The sequence below is a fragment of the Bacillus rossius genome, chromosome 1 (assembly GCF_032445375.1).
Source record: "Bacillus rossius redtenbacheri isolate Brsri chromosome 1, Brsri_v3, whole genome shotgun sequence".
Lineage (NCBI taxonomy): Eukaryota > Metazoa > Arthropoda > Insecta > Phasmatodea > Bacillidae > Bacillus > Bacillus rossius.
Genome location: NC_086330.1, coordinates 2,772,724 through 2,793,646, shown reverse-complemented (window position 1 = coordinate 2,793,646; position 20,923 = coordinate 2,772,724). Strand labels below are relative to the sequence as shown.

Genomic DNA, 20,923 nt, shown 5'->3' with positions numbered 1-20,923 from the left:
ACACACAGAAAACATTCTAGCTGAAAAGTGGCATGACAAAAGGGAGGTTTGCATGCTTACTACTGTTCATAACCACGTGTTTGTCGAAACCGACAAAAAAGACCGAACAAAGGGTGAAAGCATAATGAAGCCTCGGTCCGTGGTTGACTACAATCGAAACATGGGGTTAGTGGATAAGGCTGACATGCAGATAAGTTTTGTTGATAGTACTAGGAAGACAATAAAATGGTACAAAAAATTGTTTTTCCATATATTGGACATAATAATTTTGAATGCCTGTATTATGTACAATATCAGACATAACAAGAAAATTAGGCTGGTGCAGTTCAGACTCAATTTGGTTTGACAACTACTGCAGGAGTTTTGTCCTACGCGCAAGCCTTCAAAAGGTGGGCGGCGCTCAGCTGTGATCACCCCAACACCATTGCGGCTAACTGCTCGACACTTCCCAACTCCAGTGCCATCAACAGCAGCGAAGGCCAAACCACAAAGACAGTGTTACGTGTGCAAGCACAGCACAAAGACCAAACCAAGGCGAAAAGAAACAAGGTGGATGTGTGCAGAATGTGATGTAGGACTCTGCGTACATCCATGCTTCACCACATTCCACACAATAAAAAACTTCTAAATTTGTTAACAGATTTTGTTTATTATATTTGTATAATATTGTAAGTACCGAAATAATTTCATCTTGAAATAACTTGAAATAAAAATCTTTCATAGACATTATTTTTTCGAGTCAAAATGGATTGCACTGTAAGAAACTGTGTTTGTAAATATTTTAAATTTTTATCAAAATATTAAAATATTTATTCAAAATATTAAAAGTACATTTGATCACTGAAATATTGATTTTTCTTAAATATCTGATCGGTGTGTACAATGTGTATATGTTATTATTATTATATGTAGTTTTTAAAAAAAAAAGTAATTAAAAATGTCAGTTTTAAAATGTTTTGAAGGTTCTTAAAACTAATGATAATAATTGTTTTTGCAAAAAAAAAAAATAAAAGATTTTGTAGTTTTCTAAAGAATGTTAAGATTTCTGTAAGAAATAAAAATTTAGTAAAAAAATTTTTTTTGAAAACTTCCCTCTAGAGGATACACAAAAATTAATTTTTACCTCACCAACCAAAGGGTTAACAACCAGTTGTTAACCCAGTTAATCTCATTCATATTAAATATTTTAAAGTAACCGGGTTTTTTCTTTTACTTTATAAACTGGAACTAAACCGATCAATAAAAACTATAACCGCACAGCCATATTAAGCAGAAAAATTGTTAATTTGACATCCCTTTTATGTGAATGGAATTTCCTTTCAGTTCATTTTCAAAACATTAAACCTCGTTTTCAATTACAAGTGAAGGAAAGCTATAATCCATGAGGATTAGTATCTTTTAATTCATTACTGCAATCCGGAACAAGTCAAGCCGACTGTGTAGCAAATTTTTTTTGGTGGGTTGCTGTTAAAACCTTCACCGCCATGTCGCACCACTGCAGGGTTTACTGTAACAGTCAGTTTTCATTTCAGTAAGTGTTTGCAGTTTTCTAGCAGGTTACATCCCACACTTCTGAAACTATATTGACGTTCGCTAGTCTGGTGCAGCCGTGGTTACAAACTGCTAGATTAAAGCCCTTCCTCCGTACGAGCCTGCGACGGCCGCACCGGGAGAGGCGAGGAGGCAGCGCACTCTCGTGGAACCTCTGCTTCAACAACTCATCACAATATCACAACCATCAAACACTAACGCATAATAAATAAAAGTTGTGCTTAACTTTATTTCACTATACTTGTGTGTATATGCTATAAATTAAAAGCTCTACAAAAAACACAAAAGTTCAAGGACCACTAGACTCGGATGTCCGACAAAATGCTGCGATCCGTAACTTCCCCACGCTGGCATGTTCATGTCGACGGACCAGTTCATTACAACTCTTGTCAGCACAACACATTGCATCTTGCTTTCTACTTGACACTGCAAGTAACATATTTGCGACGAGTACTGTGTTTCATCGCATAATCGTCGCACCATATTTTAGGGCAACAAAATTGGGAAGAAAAAAATTGTCGCATAAACGTTGCATTATGTTTTTTGTCCCACTGAGATTCTGAGCGCTTTGAGCAGATAGTAAACATGATAGGATAAAGCTCCGTGCAACAGCAATCGGTTTTCAAGTTGCTGTCAGGCGGTTTGGTAGTTATAATGGGAAAATACAATTACAATAGTCGTTTCAGTTGTACCTGCTCAATACAATTTCCCTTCAAACAAGGTCAAAATTTTCAGTCCCGCCACTTTTTCAATAAGATATTGATTATTTTTTACCATTTAAAATGTTGCCCATAAACTTCTTTTCCCGTACAAAACTATGTTTTTTAAAGTTTAAATCTATTATTTGTTCGGATATTACCGCTTACTTATATAATTAACAGAAATATGACATTTGATGTGTAAATCTTTTTTTAAGGATGTTTTCAATCATTATAAGCTTTATCTGTTCGTCCTAGTCACCGCTGTGTACTGCTTACGAAAATGCAGCCAGCGCTAGTTGGCATCATTCATGTTGGGTTCAGATGATGCCCGTGCTGAGTGCACACACACAGTCGAACATCAATATCGGTAGCTCGCCGATTGCATGCAGATCTCTAGCTGCGTAAATTACATTTGATAGCCTGCACTCTTTCGTGGTTGGTGCGTCCTACGACAGTTATGCGTTAGTTCCAGCTCATGTTCGGGTTACGGTTTACGTTTTTGTATTTAAAGTCGAACAAAATGTGTGTTTGTTGCGTGAATTATTAGTTTAAATTGTTTGGCGTGTTTTCGTGTACTCGACTTTCTAAATGAAAGTACTTTCCATGAATGGGTTTTGTTTATATGGATAATTATAGCTCCACGGAAATGCTTTTTTTTCACATGGAAATCGCACCCCTACTTATCAAATGAGGTGTGTGACGATACTGCGATGAAACGCACGGCTACGGCAGCAGGATGGTGACGGAGCCGTGGGCCTCCTGCCCGCACACGGGGCAGATGTCCGAGTGCTGCTGCCACTGCTCCCAGCACTCGCTGCAGGCCGGCGTGTGGCTGCACGGCTCCAGCTGCACATTGGGGGGCCGCGCCAGGCACATGGCGCAGCACTCCGGCTCGTCCTCCCCCTCCCCCAGGTCCTCGCCGGCCAGCCAGTGGCCCTGCCAGTCGCTCAGCTCGTCTTCCTCCGCGTCTGCAACCGTCGTGTCGTTCCTCGCTGGCTACCGGCTCCATCCTCCACAGCTCTCAGAGGAGCTGTTCACGAGTTACTTAAGATACGAACAAGACACGGCAATATACTCAGTTGATTCACTGTGCAGCACTCAAACGCAAGTTAAACAACGAAACACACTTGGAAACTTTTAATACTCATTTTTCGAGAACTTGTTTTTTTTTTTTTTTTTAGAATCATGAAATAAATTATGCAAAAGATGTACGTTAAAAGACTGTCTAGTCTGTTGGTGTGGATTTAGCAAGTCCAAGTGAAGGGCAGATGTTCAAGGGCTACTGCACACCATGGCAGCACGCTACTCACTGAAGGCCTCCTCGTGCTCGGACTCCACCGCACGGATCGTGCCGGCCAGCTCCGCGCGGCGGTGGAAGAGGGCCTTGTTCAGGATGGCGTTGACGGCCGCGCTGGTGCGCTGCAGGAACTTGAACACGGAGATCTTGCCGCTCAGGAGCGCGGCAGTCGCGGCCAGGACCTTGCCGTCCTCCAGCAGCCAGCGAGCCCTGCGCGTGCGCGTCACGCTCATGCCGTTCCTGGTGCGCGTCAGGTCCAGTCGGCACACCCGCTCCTCCGCGCGCAGGGCATCTGGCGACACACACCGCTCTGTTCCACCACCCCTGGCACGGCCTGGCTCTGAGCATGTGAGCAGACTAGCGACACACACCGCTCTGTTCCACCACACCTGGCACGGCCCGGCTCTGGGCGTGTGAGCAGACTAGCGACACACACTGCTCTGTTCCACCACCCCTGGCACGGCCTAGCTCTCAGCGTATGAGCAGACTAGCGACACACACCGCTCTGTTCCACCGCACCTGGCACGGCCTAGCTCTGGGCGTGTGAGCAGACTAGCGACACACACCGCTCTGTTCCACCACCCCTGGCACGGCCCAGCTCTGAGCGTGTGAGCAGACTAGCGACACACACCGCTCTGTTCCACCACCCCTGGCACGGCCCAGCTCTGAGCGTGTGAGCAGACTAGCGACACACACTGCTCTGTTCCACCACCCCTGGCACGGCCCAGCTCTGAGCGTGTGAGCAGACTAGCGACACACACCGCTCTGTTCCACCACCCCTGGCACGGCCTGGCTCTGAGCATGTGAGCAGACTAGCGACACACACCGCTCTGTTCCACCACACCTGGCACGGCCCGGCTCTGGGCGTGTGAGCAGACTAGCGACACACACTGCTCTGTTCCACCACCCCTGGCACGGCCTAGCTCTCAGCGTATGAGCAGACTAGCGACACACACCGCTCTGTTCCACCGCACCTGGCACGGCCTAGCTCTGGGCGTGTGAGCAGACTAGCGACACACACCGCTCTGTTCCACCACCCCTGGCACGGCCCAGCTCTGAGCGTGTGAGCAGACTAGCGACACACACCGCTCTGTTCCACCACCCCTGGCACGGCCCAGCTCTGAGCGTGTGAGCAGACTAGCGACACACACTGCTCTGTTCCACCACCCCTGGCACGGCCCAGCTCTGAGCGTGTGAGCAGACTAGCGACACACACCGCTCTGTTCCACCACCCCTGGCACGGCCCAGCTCTGAGCGTGTGAGCAGACTAGCGACACACACTGCTCTGTTCCACCACCCCTGGCACGGCCTAGCTCTGAGCGTGTGAGCAGACTAGCGACACACACCGCTCTGTTCCACCACCCCTGGCACGGCCCAGCTCTGAGCGTGTGAGCAGACTAGCGACACACACTGCTCTGTTCCACCGCACCTGGCACGGCCCAGCTCTGAGCGTGTGAGCAGACTAGCGACACACACCGCTCTGTTACAACACCCCTGGCACGGCCTAGCTCTGAGCGTGTGAGCAGACCAGCGACACGTGTGGTGCTCGTATGTCTGAAGATGGATGTATCATTACAAAACAAACAAGAGGCGTGAGATTGGTAATGAGTACGTTACGAGCACCAACCTGGAGATTGACAGCAGCTGCCACACATTGAAGAGGGCAGATTTTTGGATGTAGATTTAACAGTAAGGTCATAGAGACTAAACATACTGTGCGTTCCAGCTAGTCTCAACAGTTTCAAAGTATTGGGAAGTGTTTTTTTCCCAGAAAGTACTAGGTGTTGAATATGAAAGTACACTAGAGTCCCGTTATAGCGAGGTGTCACAGTTCCGGGTTTGTTCCTCGCTATAACCGAATTGGACAGATTATGGCCCCCAAAAAATAAAAATTAACCTTAAATAGCATAAAAATTGTGTTTAAACCTGAATAATTGGAAAATAACTGGTTATATTAACGAAATCTTAATTTCTGTGAGCAGATATGTGAATTCTCTTTAAAACGATACCCCACAAGTACGGATGCGATCACCGATTGCGTCAAAATAACCAGAATACCCTACCACGCCACGTAAGTATAGCATCTCAGCCCGTGGCCGACACAGCATTGTCCTGCTATCTATTGTCGACGCGGGCTGTCTGCTGGCGGCCATGTTGGTTCGGGATGTTGTTAACAGGTGGTGCTAGTGTAGAGCGACGTTTAAAAAGCAGGAGTGCGGCAACGCACGTACGCCTCAAACGAAATAGTCGCTGGAAAACTATACTTTTTTCAATTAAAAGAAACCTGTTAACTTTTTTAGAAAATAAATTTGGATTAAACTCAAACCGGACAGATACCCCAACAACTGACCGAACAAGAAAACTGTCCTAGCAATTCGGAAATTTTACGGTAGTGCCTACTATTTGTCGGATAGTAAAATAAATAACGTGACGTGATTGTAAATGTGTCACGACTGAAATACGTAATTCCAAACAAGTTTATAAATATTTGTGTATTATTAACGCGATCAATTAGCAACAAGTATAAAGACGGCTCTGACTTTTTGGCCTAACATAGTTATAAACAATGTTATTATTCGTTAACGAAAATGTCCCCAAAAATTAATTAAGAGCATTTATATTTAAAAAAAAGTCCACACTGTTATGTTTAATGGCGGGAAAAAATAGATTTTGTCTATTTTCTAAATAATAAGAAATGTGTACAAGTATATGTATATTCAAAGGCTTGGTTTATTCGAGTTGAGCATACCTTGGCCTTGAAGCCAGCCAGTGATGCTGTGACTGTGAAGTCGCACGCACGCACTGAGTTTGGGCGTTAGGATAGCCGGCTTATCTTGTAGCGACGTAGTCAGAAACTAAACAAAGGGACTGCACTCTTTGTAGCTTAGCGGTTGCATTACACATGCACATATCCCCAGCACATTCAGCATTTGTTATACTGAGTTCACAGGAATAGAATAATATTAATGAACAGACAACTAACGGAAGTTTGATAAAAGAAAGGACGGGATTCTATTTTTAAAGCCACGCACTTAGGTGGCGACTGCGAGGCTGAAGAATGTGACAGGTGTCAACGGCAAGATGTCTAGTGGCGAGCGAGAGGGGTGGAGATAAAGCAGACAAACTACCAAAGCGCGCTTCACGCGATCACGCCGTAAATTCCTCAAAAAGACCTCGTTATAGCTGTGTTCTCACTATTACCGTGCTCGCTATAACGAGATTCTAGTGTATTAATTGAGTAGGTGAAAGGCAGACTATATTAAAGTACAAGTACAAGCGAATGACGCGTGGAGCCGAGATGGGACGTACCCGTGAAGGACCAGGCGTTCTTGCAGTGCAGCCCCATCCTCTTCCTGAAGTGGCGCTTGTAGTTGTCGTGGTGGTTGTTGGTGCGCTGCGGGCAGTCGTGCACGCTGGTGCTCGGCCCAAGCCACCGCGCGCGCACGGCTGCGAACAGCGCGGCCAGCTGCTCGGCCCGGCCCACCGTGCGCGCGTACTGCACGCACGCCTCCAGCCCGGGGGCCAGCAGCGCGGGCCCCAGCAGCGGCAGCACCATGCACATCTTCAGCACGGCGCGCGCGGCCGTGCTCTCGCACAGGTGGGGCTGCAGTCCCAGCGCCACCGCCTGCCTGCCCACCCACTGCGCACGCACGTCACGCCATCGTTATCACACATCACACTACGTAACAACAAAAAGAGATTTGTCTGTAAAGCCTCCAGTACTGCAGGGCGGAAGGTCCTGGCAAGGACTCGCAGGACACACGAATTGGAAGCGCGGAAATGCTCGTCCTTTCCTTCACACGGCTGGGCGGAGAGGCCTCGGAGGAGGAATCGATCAAACCTTGTACTGCGGAGGCCTCCCGCCTCACCCCTCCCTTATCTCGTCTGCAGCCCCTCCTCACTCACTCGCCTCCACACTGGGTGTTCTCGTAGACTTTACTTTACATGATAACGTCATAAGAATACATTGATGAAAAACTGCATACTTTTTAATTTTCAAATATTATTTACAGTTTTTTTTTGCAAATTTAATTTTAATAAATTTTGTTTCAAATACAATGACGAACAATTAGTTAAAAAGCCCGCCTTAACCTGTTTGATATTACGGAAGATTTTCTCGCACGGTGGGTTGGCCGGTACTTGCACGCTCGGCTCAGGCGGAACGTGACAGTGAGTCATGCTTTTTCGTGCGTGCAGCCGGCGTTCATCGATTTATAAGACGTTATCACTTCAAACACATCTTATGTTCCTTTTTTAGTGTTTGCTGGATAAAATCAACGAGGTGAACACGAATATACCATTGGTTTTTTTTCTAATGTCGATATTTTCCAAAATAAAAATGTATAATGGTACTTTAATAATTTAATCATAGTTTTGATTTTAACACTTTTTTCTGACAATCGTAGTAGTTCAGAGCGATCAGAAATTGATGACAGTGGCATTTCTCATTTGTAAAATCAGTAGACAAGACATCTGTAACAATCCTATCCATGTATATCGATATTTTGTAAAACAGTCTTCCTCGTGTTTGTGAAGTATTGCTGCGTTTATGTGATTATAAAAAAAAATTTGGTGGTTATCTTTATATTAAACATGTCAGTATCCGGACATTGTAAATTGCCTGCGGACACATTTTGTTATGTTTGTGGACATTATATCGAATCTAAACAAGTGAAACTCAAAATTGTGCTTGGGACAAAATTCTGTAATGCTTACAAAGCTTATTTCTGTGTACCAGTTGGAGATCAAAATGTTGCACGGGATCCTCATGTGTCTTGCGGTAGCTGTGGGTCTACTATGCCCGGCAGATATCTTGGCGTCTGAGCTCCCTAGTCCTGTCTGTGGGGGAGGGGAGGGCGAAGAGGAAGCGATACCCTATTGTCAAGGTCAGCGGCCAGGTTTGTACTAGCAGAACAGAATACATTCGGCGCGTGACTTCCTACACTACGTAAGTCTGTATCCACGTCCGTGGGGGCCCCAGGGCGGTAAGGACTTTTGCCTATGGGTTACCAAACCAAAAGTGAGAAATCCTATGAATTGTACTTGCATTACATAAGTGTAACATTGTGTAAATTGCAATGGTTGTGCTCGAATATTTGTACTCATCTGTCAGGAAAAGTAACAAACTATTATCTAAACCTGCAACGTTTTACTTTGTCCCATTAAATATACTTACGGTGTCTGCTAATTATTATGCTAACCAAAATTAATTGAAATGTTAACTCAGTAACTAGCGAAAACCAGAAACGATTTACTTTGGAAAACTAGGTCACTTAGTATGTAAAATAAATTTAAAACTATGCTTCACAATTCATTGTGTTCTCAAAGTTAATTAAAACAAAAGTCTTACAAGAAAAAGCAAACGACCAAAACATTACGCAATTGTAACTCTCCGCGCGAAAGCTATCTCACAGTTGATGACGCAGGAGCCAGTCTAGCCCTTATCGTTCTCCGGTTTCCGTACCTAAAACGTTCAATTTAGCGCTGGATGTACATTTAAGTAAACATGGAGCTTGTTATGTTATATTTGCTGCTTTAACTTCATGTCAGTCGTTTAGGAAACACCTGACTACCAACGTTAATGGCATTAAAAAAATGCTTGTGTATGTGTGGCTTAATATTTGAATGCACCTATAATCGATTATTTATTATAAATGTAAATACAATTTGCATTGTATTTCCACTTTAGAATGCATATTATAACCTTCAAAACCTCATATATATTATATGATTTGTTTAATGTAAGTATGAAGTTCTCTTTCCATGATAATTGATTGTATTAGGTGACGAAAAACAAAATTAAGTTAAAATTAATTACTATTATTACTATTCTTATTACTTTCTCTAGGTACTCCCGTTTTCCCCGTTCTGTCATTTCGTCAACGCTTCATACTCATCATTTCTCCACAATAGGCTATCAAGACCTTACTTGTTAATAGCCGCCCAACTCACACACACCCTAACTGCCCAAATATTTTACTCCACTATACACTACGTAACAGTAACGTAGTAAAGATATATTTCCATTGTTTATTAAATACTTAAAATATCTGTTTTTCCTGGCGTAGTCTGTGGGTCATGTGGTTGTTCTTTGCTGACTTTACGAATCCTGACTATGGACAGTTCACTCACACCCGTGTACTTCGCTGCTCTTGCCGTCGGTCTCTGTAAAGGCTCGAGCAGACATTTATTTCTCGCTTCATCATCACAAAACTGCATCACGATTTTTATTATTTCCCGCTCTCCGCTATGTATCACTTTGCCGCGCCTCTGCGTGCTGCCACCTTCGCCTTCCATTCTCGGGTATACACTGAAGGGCGATATTTTCCTAACAGCCACTACACGGCTCTCGGCTACGGTCCCGCTGTCCCCGCACCCCCGCGTTGAGACACGCCAAGATAACTGCCGGCCACAGTACCTTAGTCAGGTTGGTTACGTGGAACAAGAAAATCTATGCCGTTTGCAGTTCCTCGAATATGGAGTGAGCCAACCAACCATCACGACGACTGTTACGTTTGTACGGTGGACGTTACACATTACAAAAGTACCGAGAATAGAAAACATATTCCATATCCTAGCATATCATCATCTACTGCTCTGGTACCGCACTCTGAGCACCTGCCAGTTCCAGTGCCACCAGATCATTCTAATACTGAAGATGAAGTACAAAAATCTAGTGATGACAGTGACTTCTCCAATAATGATGAAATGGAAAGAAACCACAGCTCCTCACTCAAAAAAAAAGTTTGATGACTTTTTTAGGGAGTTGGAACTAACCAAATCAAGACTTGATGTAGGCTTTTGGACATATGCCATTGCTAAGCAATGGCGTATGTCCAAAAGCCTACATCAAGTCATGCACTCCCATTGCACAAATCTTTCAAAGATAATAACCAAATCAAAGGCTGAACTCCTTAAATCCTGTCTTAAGGAAAACAACTTGCCTGCAGAAGGATGCAAAATAAAAAAAAATACAGAGTACGGCACAAGGAATTTATTTGCCTGCTTCTATGAAATGTCAGAACATCTGTGTTTTTGCAGCAATGTAATGCTCTCTTTCAACACCCGGAGATTGCTTATGAACCAGAACAGTGGCACCTTTTTGTACACAGCTCAAGTACAAGTCTTAACACAATGGGAGCAAGTTTCCTTCCACCCACTACCTCATGCTACTCACCTGAAAGAAACACATGAAAACGTCAAGCTGGTCTTGGTAAAACTAAACTGTGGATGCCACAAGTGGGATATTGATATGTTGAGGTTTCTTCTGGGGCTTCCAAGTGGCTACATCAAGTAGTCTTGTTTCCTCTGCTGATGGGATCGCAGGGCAGACGACCAGCGTCACGCCAGGAGAGACTGGCCGACCAGAAAAAAATTGCTTCCGGGCGAAACACAACGTAAAACATGAACTTCTTGTGTCTACTGAGATGATTCTGTTACTCCCACTCTATATCAAATTTGGACTAATCAAACAATTTATCAAAGGTTTGAACAGCAACTCTAACTCTCTCATCAGACAAATGTTTCTCCAAGTCATCTGAAGCAAAAATAAAAGGTGGAATATTTACCGGACCTCGGATTTGTACGATGTTATAATCTAAAAAAAACTTGTAGATGTAATGACTCTTAATGAACGCAATGCTCTTGAAACTTTTCGAAAGGTAGTGCAATGTTTTCCGGGTAACAAAAGAAGTGGAAAATGACAAGGAACTGATTGACAATTTGATACCGAGTTACCTTGTGCTTGGGTGCAGAATGTCTGTCGCAATGCACTATTTGTTTCCATATTGGTTTCTTTAGACCACATTTAGGAGAGGTGAGAGAGTAACATGGAGCTCATGGAAAGAAGGAATCAGGGACGTAGGGACTGTTTATGGGAGACTATGTATGGGGAATAGTACTGCAGAGGAATCCAAAGAACATAAAAGTAAAAGCCATTCTAGTTTACATTTTTGAGAGAGGGCATTGATGTACTGAAAGAGATATTATTCAGTATTATGTGAACCATTATAGAATGTACATTATGTTAGTTCTTTGTTATGTATGTCCCTAGTTACATTAAATAAACATTTTATCTTGGTTGTTCTCAAAAATCCTGAAAGATGGATTATTACATCCGAAATATTGACATCTGGGAAAAACTATTCACATATCCACACTAACAAAAATAATTAAAAAATTGATGAAATTTTGCTACGTAGTTTTATACATTGCACACACAACGAAACAACTCTTTTTACTCCTACAATACTGCAGGAAAATACATAATAATTAATAATAAAAAAAAAAGTTTATATGTAAAGCTAATATGGAGTAACTTTTTGTAAGTTTTCCCCAGCTAATGATAATTGATTATTTATTAAGGATAATGAATAATAATAGGATGAAATTATACAGACAGGTCCCCACTTGAAACATGATGATGATGTGTATGGACTTGTGGCCTGAAGGGGACACGTGTAGGAGACACGACCGTGCTCGTCGCCAGGCGGCGCTGACCTGCGCGTAGTAGTACCAGGCTCCCTGCACGCTGCTGCGCGGGAACGCTGCCTCGAAGGCGGCCTGCAGCACCGGGTCGAAGTCCGTCACGATGCTGTCCGGGGAGTGGTCGCCGACCCAGCTCCTGATGTGCTCGCACAGCGCCTCGTACGCCTTCGCCGTCTTCAGCTCCATGAGCACGAACACGGCCGGGTACAACTGCAGAGCGTGGGAACGACGTCAGAGGGGCAGGGACACCGGAGGATGCAGGTGTGGGGCGGGCGAGGGCACGGCCACTCACGTGCTCCTGGTGCAGCGCGGACACGACCAGCAGCTGCGCGGAGGGCGGGCTCACGGGCCGCACGCCCAGGCCGTGGTCCACGAACCACCAGCGCGACGCCACCAGCAGCTCCGCCAGCGCGTCCGACACGAACACGGCGCAGCGCTCCCCCTCCGGGCCCAGCACGCCGCGGTAGAACGGCCGGCCGTCCTCGGTGAGCGCGTAGCGGCCGAGGTACTGGGGGTCCTCCAGCAGGCGGCCGTAGTCCTGCAGGCTGGCCGGCGCGGGGGGCTCCATCTTCTTGCGCGCCTTGTACATGGTGCTCTCCAGCTTGGCGTAGTTGAGCCGGCGCCACACCTCCTCCGGGAAGCTGCGCACACACGCGCGCCTCACGGACCTGGCCGCGTGCCCACCGCTCACCACCTCCGGCTAGCTCCGAGCGGAACATACGTGTTACAGGTCACGAAGAAGGAACAAGTTTATTCACAATGTTCGACGTATTACCTGTTTCTTTAAATTCATTTTAAAATCACACTACATTCCGTACAACCGGAATAAATATTAATTACATGTACGTAAAAAAAAAAAGCTAACCCCCGGGAGCCATCGCCCGACCACGGGCTGCTCGGCTCGGCGCTCGAACAACGACCTTCCGGTCCGGTGCTCGGACAATGACTGACTTTACAGCCTTCCTTCCCTTCGTGCGGGCAGTGTCATGGGCTCGCTGTAGTAATTTTCAGCCAATCACGGCGCATGGCAACAGAGGCTTCCACGAAATGCTTACTTCTGTTCCCACGACGCTGCGATTTTGTCTCTTTCTCGCACTCCCGCGACCGTGACTCACGCGCCTAGCGTGTGAAACGAAGCCTCTGTTGTGGAAAAACGAAGGAGAATTACGTCAGCACGCAGTACCACACAAAGAGGCCAGCAAAAAATTTACTAGACAAATAAACTTATGAATTTTAAAAATAAAAACAATAAACCCGGAGAATTACGTTTACAATAACTTTTAAAAGGAAAAAAAAATTACATCAAACCTGAAATTTGACAAAAAAATTTATAACAAAAGATTATTACTGTATTGCATGAGGAAGGCTGTAATCTGGGTTGTTACACTGTCAACTACTGAAAACAACCAACAGTGTTGGTTGTTTACAGCACATTATTGGATTGACTATCAAAAGAATGTGAAAAAGTAAGGATGAAATGATTGCAATTATTTTTAAGTGCACTGTATGACACATGCATTTCAACTTTACCAATACAAAAAAGAATATTATGTACCACTAATTGCAGCAATAAATGCACTGCAACACATTGTTACTGTTTGAGGATGAACTGACAAATAGTTATATGTGCTAATTCGAACAGCACATCAGAAACAACATGCACGTAGAAGTGCAGTTTCATCAGTAAGCTTGACATCACTAAAGTCAACACACCTGTGGCCTAGTGTCCCCAAGTCATCAAATAAGTTATTAACTTGTGGCGATTACACGCAGGAGCCTGTTAATTCACACCAGACCGTGAATACACTTAAAAATATATTACCTATTTACAGTGGCGGATCCAGGATTTTGGTTTGGGAGGGGCTTGACCCAGCTGAGGCTAGGCTTTATCAAGGCAAACACTAAAACAATAGTGGACCCAGATGCTTTTGGAGGGGGCTTGAGACCCTTAGCCCCCCCTCTGGATCCGCTACTGCCTATTTATGCACTGCTACGACAATACAGTGAATTAATAGCTAGTATAAATAGAAGCTGTGGCAAAAAGTTAATTATTTCAATGTGGTGAAAGTTAATCCACCTTAAAAATACGTATGTACTTAAAAATTTATCAGTCCGTATTCCTGTATCTTTGAGTGACTAACTACAGACTCAAGTAACACTCGTACAGAACTGCGCCAGCACTCGCCTGGCGCACTCGCGCGCATATATGGCCTTGAGGCTGCCGCTCTCGCGCTCGGCCGCGCGCAGGATGCGTCTCTTGAGCTTGTTCTCCTCCTCGAGGAGGGGGTCCGGGGGGTGGCAGTGCGGGCCGTGCGACCGCAGCTTGGTCAGGTTCCGGCGCATCGAGGCGCGCACCTTGCAGCGCTTGTCGCTGCAGCGCAGGTACAGCTTGCACTGCTTCTGGCTGTTGCAGAAGTAGTAGTAGCCGTCGCCCGTCGTGAACAGAGAGCGGCCCGTCGCGAACGCCGGGCACCTCCGGGCGGTCGCCATGCCTGGGGACAGCCGCCTCCCGTCTCGCAATCCAGCACCACGTCCACCGCTACTGCGTTTTAACTGAACACCGCTTCAAACTTCCAGACTGGGCCCACTCATTGATCACAGTAATTGAAACGAGTGTTTCAACATCTCGCTCGTGCACGTCGAGATCACAAGTGGTGCCGAGGGGGTTGAAATGAGAAAGGATCACTTATGGAAAGCACGCGTGGCCGAGAAAAAGTGACGTTACAATCCCATTTTCTACTGTAGTGTTTAATGTCTACTGCTACTGCATTTTAACTAAATACCACTTAAAAATTCAAGACTAGGACCCACTTATTGATCACAGTAATTGAAAGAACGAGGGTTCAACATCTCGTGCACATCGAGATCACGAGTGACGGTGAGCGGGTTGAAATGAGGACAGATCACTCACGGAAAGCACGCGTGGCAGGACCAGGCTCACAGCAGGAAAATACACCAGCTCGTACATTTCCACCACTTGCGCAAGACGAACTTGGTCCACCATCGATGGGAGGCAACCGAGCTGAACGTTTCACACCACAACCACTTTATTTGCAAATGTAATAGGGCATGGATGTACTTCAGATGTTTCATCTTTCCATATATTGAGCAATGAAAAGATTGTTTCCATACTGATTCTAACAAGTGGTGTGCTACAAACAAATTTTTTCCCCCTCACAAACCAATAGGCATCCTTCAAATGGTCAACACTGATATAGACAACAACTTTCCTTTATTTACACCTTGATAGCTTTTTGTACGGTCGCTCCTGGTATTGATATGGTTAAGTGCGCCTTATCATGTATCCAAGTTTATTCCTTGATCCTTATAGCATGATACTGTATGATTGAGCCTGTGGTACATGATGCTTGCTGTTTCAATTTAGTATGTCGAAAGATCTTGGACATGAAAAAAATATTACAATACAAACACTGCTAGGAAGGGAAAAAAAAATAATAATTTTTGGAATTTTATTTGATATAATAATACATTGTTACATCACAAATTTTGTGATAGCCAGGATCTTTCGATGTACTAAATTAAAACTGCAAGCATCATGTACCACCACACTAATGTATTCAGGATCATGACATTAGAATCAAGGGATAGACTTGGGTACTCGACACAAAACTTTTGCCATCGATATAATACAGAGCAACATTTATATGAATTTGTCACCCTTTACACCACTATTATTAATTGCTTTTTGTTAAAACTTTCTAACCAACTTAATTTAACTCATTTCAATTACAATGTTTATTACGGTTCTAATACTTATGCTGGTAGGTACATTTGATTGGATATGTCTTACTCACCAGTTCAGAAGCAGGTATGAAAATGTCTTGCTCTCGCGATTGCGAGGAGTCGAACTCACGCCACTCCGACACCAAGTCTCTGGTTCGGCATCTCAACCTGGGAGAGGTAAAAAATAATCTGCGTACTCACAAAGCATAAAAGGAATGTGAAAATGTAGCAAGCTTACAAAACGATAATGATGAACGATAGAGGAAGGAGATGGAATGGAGGCAGGTGTGAGGTGGAGGGGGAAGAGGACACCTGAAAGGGGATCTCATCAGGCTGGAACGATGGACAGAGGAGAAAAAATGGATGTCGCTGAATGTTGTACAAACTGAAGGTGGTTAGATTCACGAGGAAAACATTTACAACAATTAAAAAAAAAAGTGTTTTTAACTTTCAAAAATACGACTACTCCACAGCAGAATATCTCAATATAATGACTTAAACTTCCACTTTATACGTATTTTTTTAATTTTCTGTAAATGCAATTTCAATGTTTATGAGATAAAGTAGTAATCAAAATATATTGTACAATCTTTGTCTCAAAAGTATTACTTATTTACCTTTGTGTGTCTGTGTTTAGATATATGTATTTTTTATTGTATTGTAAAAAAAAATATAATTGTAACTGCACTACTACTGTTTAAATTTGATCTGTATACAACTGCATTATTGTATAAAGCCTATATGTGTACTTGTACTACTGTTTGTGCAACCATTTTGTGTTATAGGCTACTTGTATTAAATGTACAATTTTAGCTTTTATGTTTAGTACCTGTAAAATTAGATGTTGTTGTTGTTGTTGTTGTTGTTGTTATAATTATTGTTGTGTCTTATACCATTTGTGCAAATGTCTGTATGGTCAGATGGACGAAAATAAAAATAAATAAATAAATAACTAGGAGGAATGTAACAAGGGAAGTGTACAGCTGGAAGAGGCAGGGCATAACGGAGGCAATAGAGTAAAAGAACTCGGGATGGGCCAAAAAGGTCCCGCAAGTGGTGCGTACAGGAAGGAGGGCGCCGGGGTATCGGCAGGACCCCGCAGGGAGCAGAGATCAGCACAAGGGAAAGTACATACTCCATGTTTGTCAGGCCAATGGTGAAGTATGCAGCGATGATCTGGAATCCCTAGCTATTGGAGAAGGTGCAGTGTGATGGGTATGTGGCGGTGGAGGGGAGGGCAGGAGGGGGAAATGCATGGTTCCTCTGAGATGAACAAGGAGTTGGGGTAGGAAGCATAAGAGAAGGTGGAAAGGTTAGTCAGGCTGTTAAAGGTGCTACAGGGAGAAGGTGGCTCGGGACAACTGAAAACGCTGGAGGAAAGGAGGCAAACAAGAGGAAGCCATATCGTCCTAGTGAGGGCAGGGAGGGAGTAGAATGGGCTGGGGGCGAGATATGCAAGGGACCTAAGGAAACAAATGAGAAAGGGAGGAGGAAGGGTCGAGTCAGAAAAAATTTGATGATTCCTTGACAAATGGTAAAAACCCAATTGCGAGTGTGAATCAAATCAAACGAAAAGCTGACGTCGACCCAAGTATCTCCCCGGCTCCTTCAGGCCATTATGCCTCGCCAGCATCATCTCTTGCGTGTGTTGTGCGACGCAAGTGAGAGTGACGTGCGACGTTTTGTTTCCAAACAGGATTTGACATATTATTTTATTGTAAATATATTTTTGTTTTACGTTTTTGTATATATTTTGCTTATATTTTATTATAATTAATTTTGTATTGAAGGGTTATGTTTTTCGTGTAAGTTTTAATTGTTCACCGGGCGCCAAGGCCGTGGCTTCCGCCTGTGACCAATCAGCGTGTTCCGCGGGCTCGCGGAGAGGGGGAGACGCGGGCGCTCTGCCGCGCCAGGCGGGGGATGGAGTTAGTCGTCGCCAGGACTCGGGGGACAGCGGTCACGTGAGTGTGATCGCTCCACGCTAGTGGCAAGGAGTCGGGGACCCGGCACGAGAGGCGACGGACGTGTTCGTGACTTCGCTCCGGGACGGTAAGATTGAGCGGGAGCGGTATTTGTAGTAGTGCTAGACTTGGCCGTGCGTAAGTGTTTTTCAGCCTTGCAGTCGAGTTTGTTACTTTGTCTTTCAGTCGCGTGCTCTTATCTTGTCATTTTGTCGCACGCGTGTTCTTCTCCTAGTTTTTGTGAGTCATGGTTTATTTTGCAAACTGGACATTCGCCGTCGTATGTTCTGTGCTTTTCAAATTTATCCCCGGTCATTGTGGTGTATAGTCGTACAGACACCCTATTGCGCGCGAGTCATAGAGAATTCTATTCCTTACAGTGTGGGTAATACTCGTCACGGGCGGGACGTCCCGTATTTTCATTACCATATTAGTGCGCGGAACCGGGCTTCGTCCCATATAGAAATAGTCACAGGCGGAAACGCGGCAGCCCCATGTAAATTGTTCATCGTCTTGAGTATAAAGGACCAGCAAACTTTGTTCAAGTTATTCTCATTTCAATTCTCGAGACTAAGTCCCTCGGGCACGCGGCCCGGACCCCCCTCTACTGAACCCTGAGTAGCCGGCAGGATGGACGTATGTATGTCAGGGACTAGTCGACAAGCCTACGACAAAGCTACCAGGTTATGATTGACGCACACGAAAAAAAATTCACACATTTTCGACAAGCCAAACATTCTCAATACCAAAGGTTGCAGCAAAAATTGATTAACTTTTAGAAAAACGTTAATTCATAATACTTACATTAAGTATAGAAGGAATATATTAAAAAAATAATCTGTACATACTGATGACCTAACCAAACTTTAATGTTACAGCTTATATAGAAATGCTATTTAAGAATTCAATATACTTTCACAATAAATTTAACAATCTCCATTTCATTCCTTAAAATACCCTAAATATGTCAAAAACACAAACACATTACACAGCTCGTAAACTAGAAGCAAATATACAATATTTGCTAGAAGTAAACAAAGCACTGTAAAAAGTCAAAGAGTTAGAGATTCTCAGACAAGACATGATATAATGTTGCCACATTTTTACCTCGTAATTGCCATATTGTTACGCCCAAAACATTGTGCAAATGGTGCTTGATTACGTTTCATGATGTGTAAATACAATACGTAATTTTAAACTTATTCCAAAGTAACTTTAGCCAAAATTTAGAGTGCCTAACCAACTTGGTGCAGAACAGGAGCTGCAGACGTGGTATCCTCCTGACATGGATCCAGCTGCCTCCCTATGCGTTTGAGCAGAGCACAAGGGTTCCCATATGGCCAGAGGCAGTGGCGCTTCAGCATTAGAACTCCCTGAATTGTTTAGGCACTGGACTTGGCAGCATGGTTTCCTGCACCACCCGAACGAAACGTGTCATCGAGAGGCATGGCGGCCTCTTCACTGCAGTCACGAGCAAACAAATAAGGACGACGACCTAAAACAACATGGTCTGGAACTGGGGCCGTTTTGTTTAGGTGGATTTGTGTCACAGTGAGACTATAACACTAAGCAGCATAATAATAGCTTTCATTGGTGATTGGTGAGTTGCTGGCATGCATTTTTGTATCAGAGGACTGAACTGCGTAGGTAAATTTAAAGTTGCTAAGTGTTATGCCATTTTACTTCAAGCGTAATGGATTTATAGTTAGGAGTCTTGATTTATTGAACAGAAAATACTCTGTCACATTCATTTGTGCTCACGAAAGAGGGTCCACGGCAGGCTAGTAGCGGAGTGCATCGTGTTGGTTTGTCGCTGCCTCGTCTCTGATGAAGATGTGGTGATGGGGTGGAGGTCACTCGGTCGTTCGGTAGTCATGGTGTTTGCCCGGCGCCAGCTCTTGGGTAGAGCAGCCTCGCACTCTGAGGCGGGAGTGGACCGTTCGGCCCAGTGCAGCTGACCAAGGAAGTGCATGCGCGGAATGGGCCTTCGGGGATGATGGTTGTCAACCTTACAGTTGTGGGGGGGGGGGGGGGTTGAAGGAGGAAGATGCCCACGGTCTCACGAAGAGCCGCTAGCGGAGGATTGCCCACGATCTCACGAAGAGCCGCTAACGGAGGATTGCCCGCGGTCTCATTAGGAGTCGCTAGCGGAGGAGAGAGAAGTAAGCCAATAATACCACTATTTGTCGTTTTGTTCTTTATTCTACCAGATTGGCTGGGAGAGAGGAGAGCCACCTAGACGATTTTTTTCCCCTAGCCTAAATTACTGTTTAAGGGGAGGGTCCAGGTTAGGGGAGGACCTAAGTGTGTCTCAGGCCGAAGCCTATACACACTACCATGCGGGTTTGTAACCATGGAGGACAAGGTCATGTGCATTATGTGCTAATTGGGGTTTACTGGCCAGCCATGGCAGCGATTGGCCCCATGGCTGACGCCCCATTGAACATCTAGCTTAAAAGCTAACTAATGTGACACAGGGAAAACCCTGGGCCGGGTCATGCGGGGATCAAATAACATGCATTAAGCAAGCAGGTAACTACTGGACAAGAGGGAAGAAGGGTCCAGGTAAGAAGAGTTGGGCGGGGATGAAAAATCAACCATGCAGGGGTTGGGTGCTTGGGCCTTGCAGCCCGCATTTAAATGTTGGGCACTCCTGGGTTATTATTAGCCAGGGGCGCATGCGCCCCCAGGGGCGGGCGACTTCATTCGTCAGCCCAGCCCAGCTGCCCAGGCAGCCACAGCAGTAAAGAATGATGGCCGAGAGCACAAGTTCTCTCGACGGTGGGCAGACGAGCCAGTAGACTGGCTCGAACTGCAGGCGCACAGGGTGCCAGGCAGCCTGGCGTTGCTCCATCTTCATCTTCCTTCTTCAAGTCGACAGCAGTGTACCTTTCAAGCCAGGGTAGGGGAGGGACCCAACCTTGTTGCCCAAAATCCCTGAGAAGGTTGAAGGTCGCTGCCACACCAACAGTAGCCCCAGCTGAAGGTCCCTGAAGTCTTCTTTCGGAGTACCAGAGGCTTGGTGTTCGGGTCACAGTTTCATCTTTGTAATAATCATCAGGCTATAATATTTTGTCAACTTTCCTTTTTAGTATACTCCCGCACAGGATACCCTTTAATTGTTAGTTTTACAGATTTGCATTAGCTTCCATGGAGAAATAATGGTTGAAACTATTCTC

At 44.9% G+C, this 20,923-nt stretch overlaps 1 protein-coding gene across 2 annotated transcripts; it reads right to left on the bottom strand.

Annotated features, from left to right (window-relative positions):
- Positions 1-1,760: 1,760 nt before the first annotated feature.
- LOC134531174 (uncharacterized) lies at positions 1,761-18,782 on the bottom strand. 2 transcript variants are annotated; one of them, XM_063366816.1, is made up of 8 exons: positions 18,549-18,782; positions 15,852-15,948; positions 14,392-14,528; positions 12,329-12,677; positions 12,049-12,246; positions 6,859-7,189; positions 3,563-3,841; positions 1,761-3,220 (listed from the first exon to the last, which is right to left on the bottom strand). In XM_063366816.1, coding segments are annotated over exons 1-8 (1,638 nt in total). In that variant the 5' UTR covers positions 18,551-18,782; the 3' UTR covers positions 1,761-2,975. The 2 variants fall into 2 exon arrangements, with proteins under 2 accessions (XP_063222886.1, XP_063222879.1); XM_063366809.1 differs by lacking the exon at positions 18,549-18,782 and having other exon boundaries at positions 14,222-14,528; positions 15,852-15,942.
- Positions 18,783-20,923: the final 2,141 nt, after the last annotated feature.

Excerpts from the sequence above, each read along its gene's own strand:
- LOC134531174 (XM_063366809.1), bottom strand. The coding sequence starts at position 14,526 with ATGGCGACCGCCCGGAGGTGCCCGGCGTTCGCGACGGGCCGCTCTCTG. Across the intron at positions 12,247-12,328 it reads CCGCGCTGCACCAGGAGCAC|TTGTACCCGGCCGTGTTCGT; the intron begins GTGAGTGGCCGT and ends CACGCTCTGCAG. Across the intron at positions 3,842-6,858 it reads GAACGCCTGGTCCTTCACGG|ATGCCCTGCGCGCGGAGGAG; the intron begins GTACGTCCCATC and ends GTGTGTCGCCAG.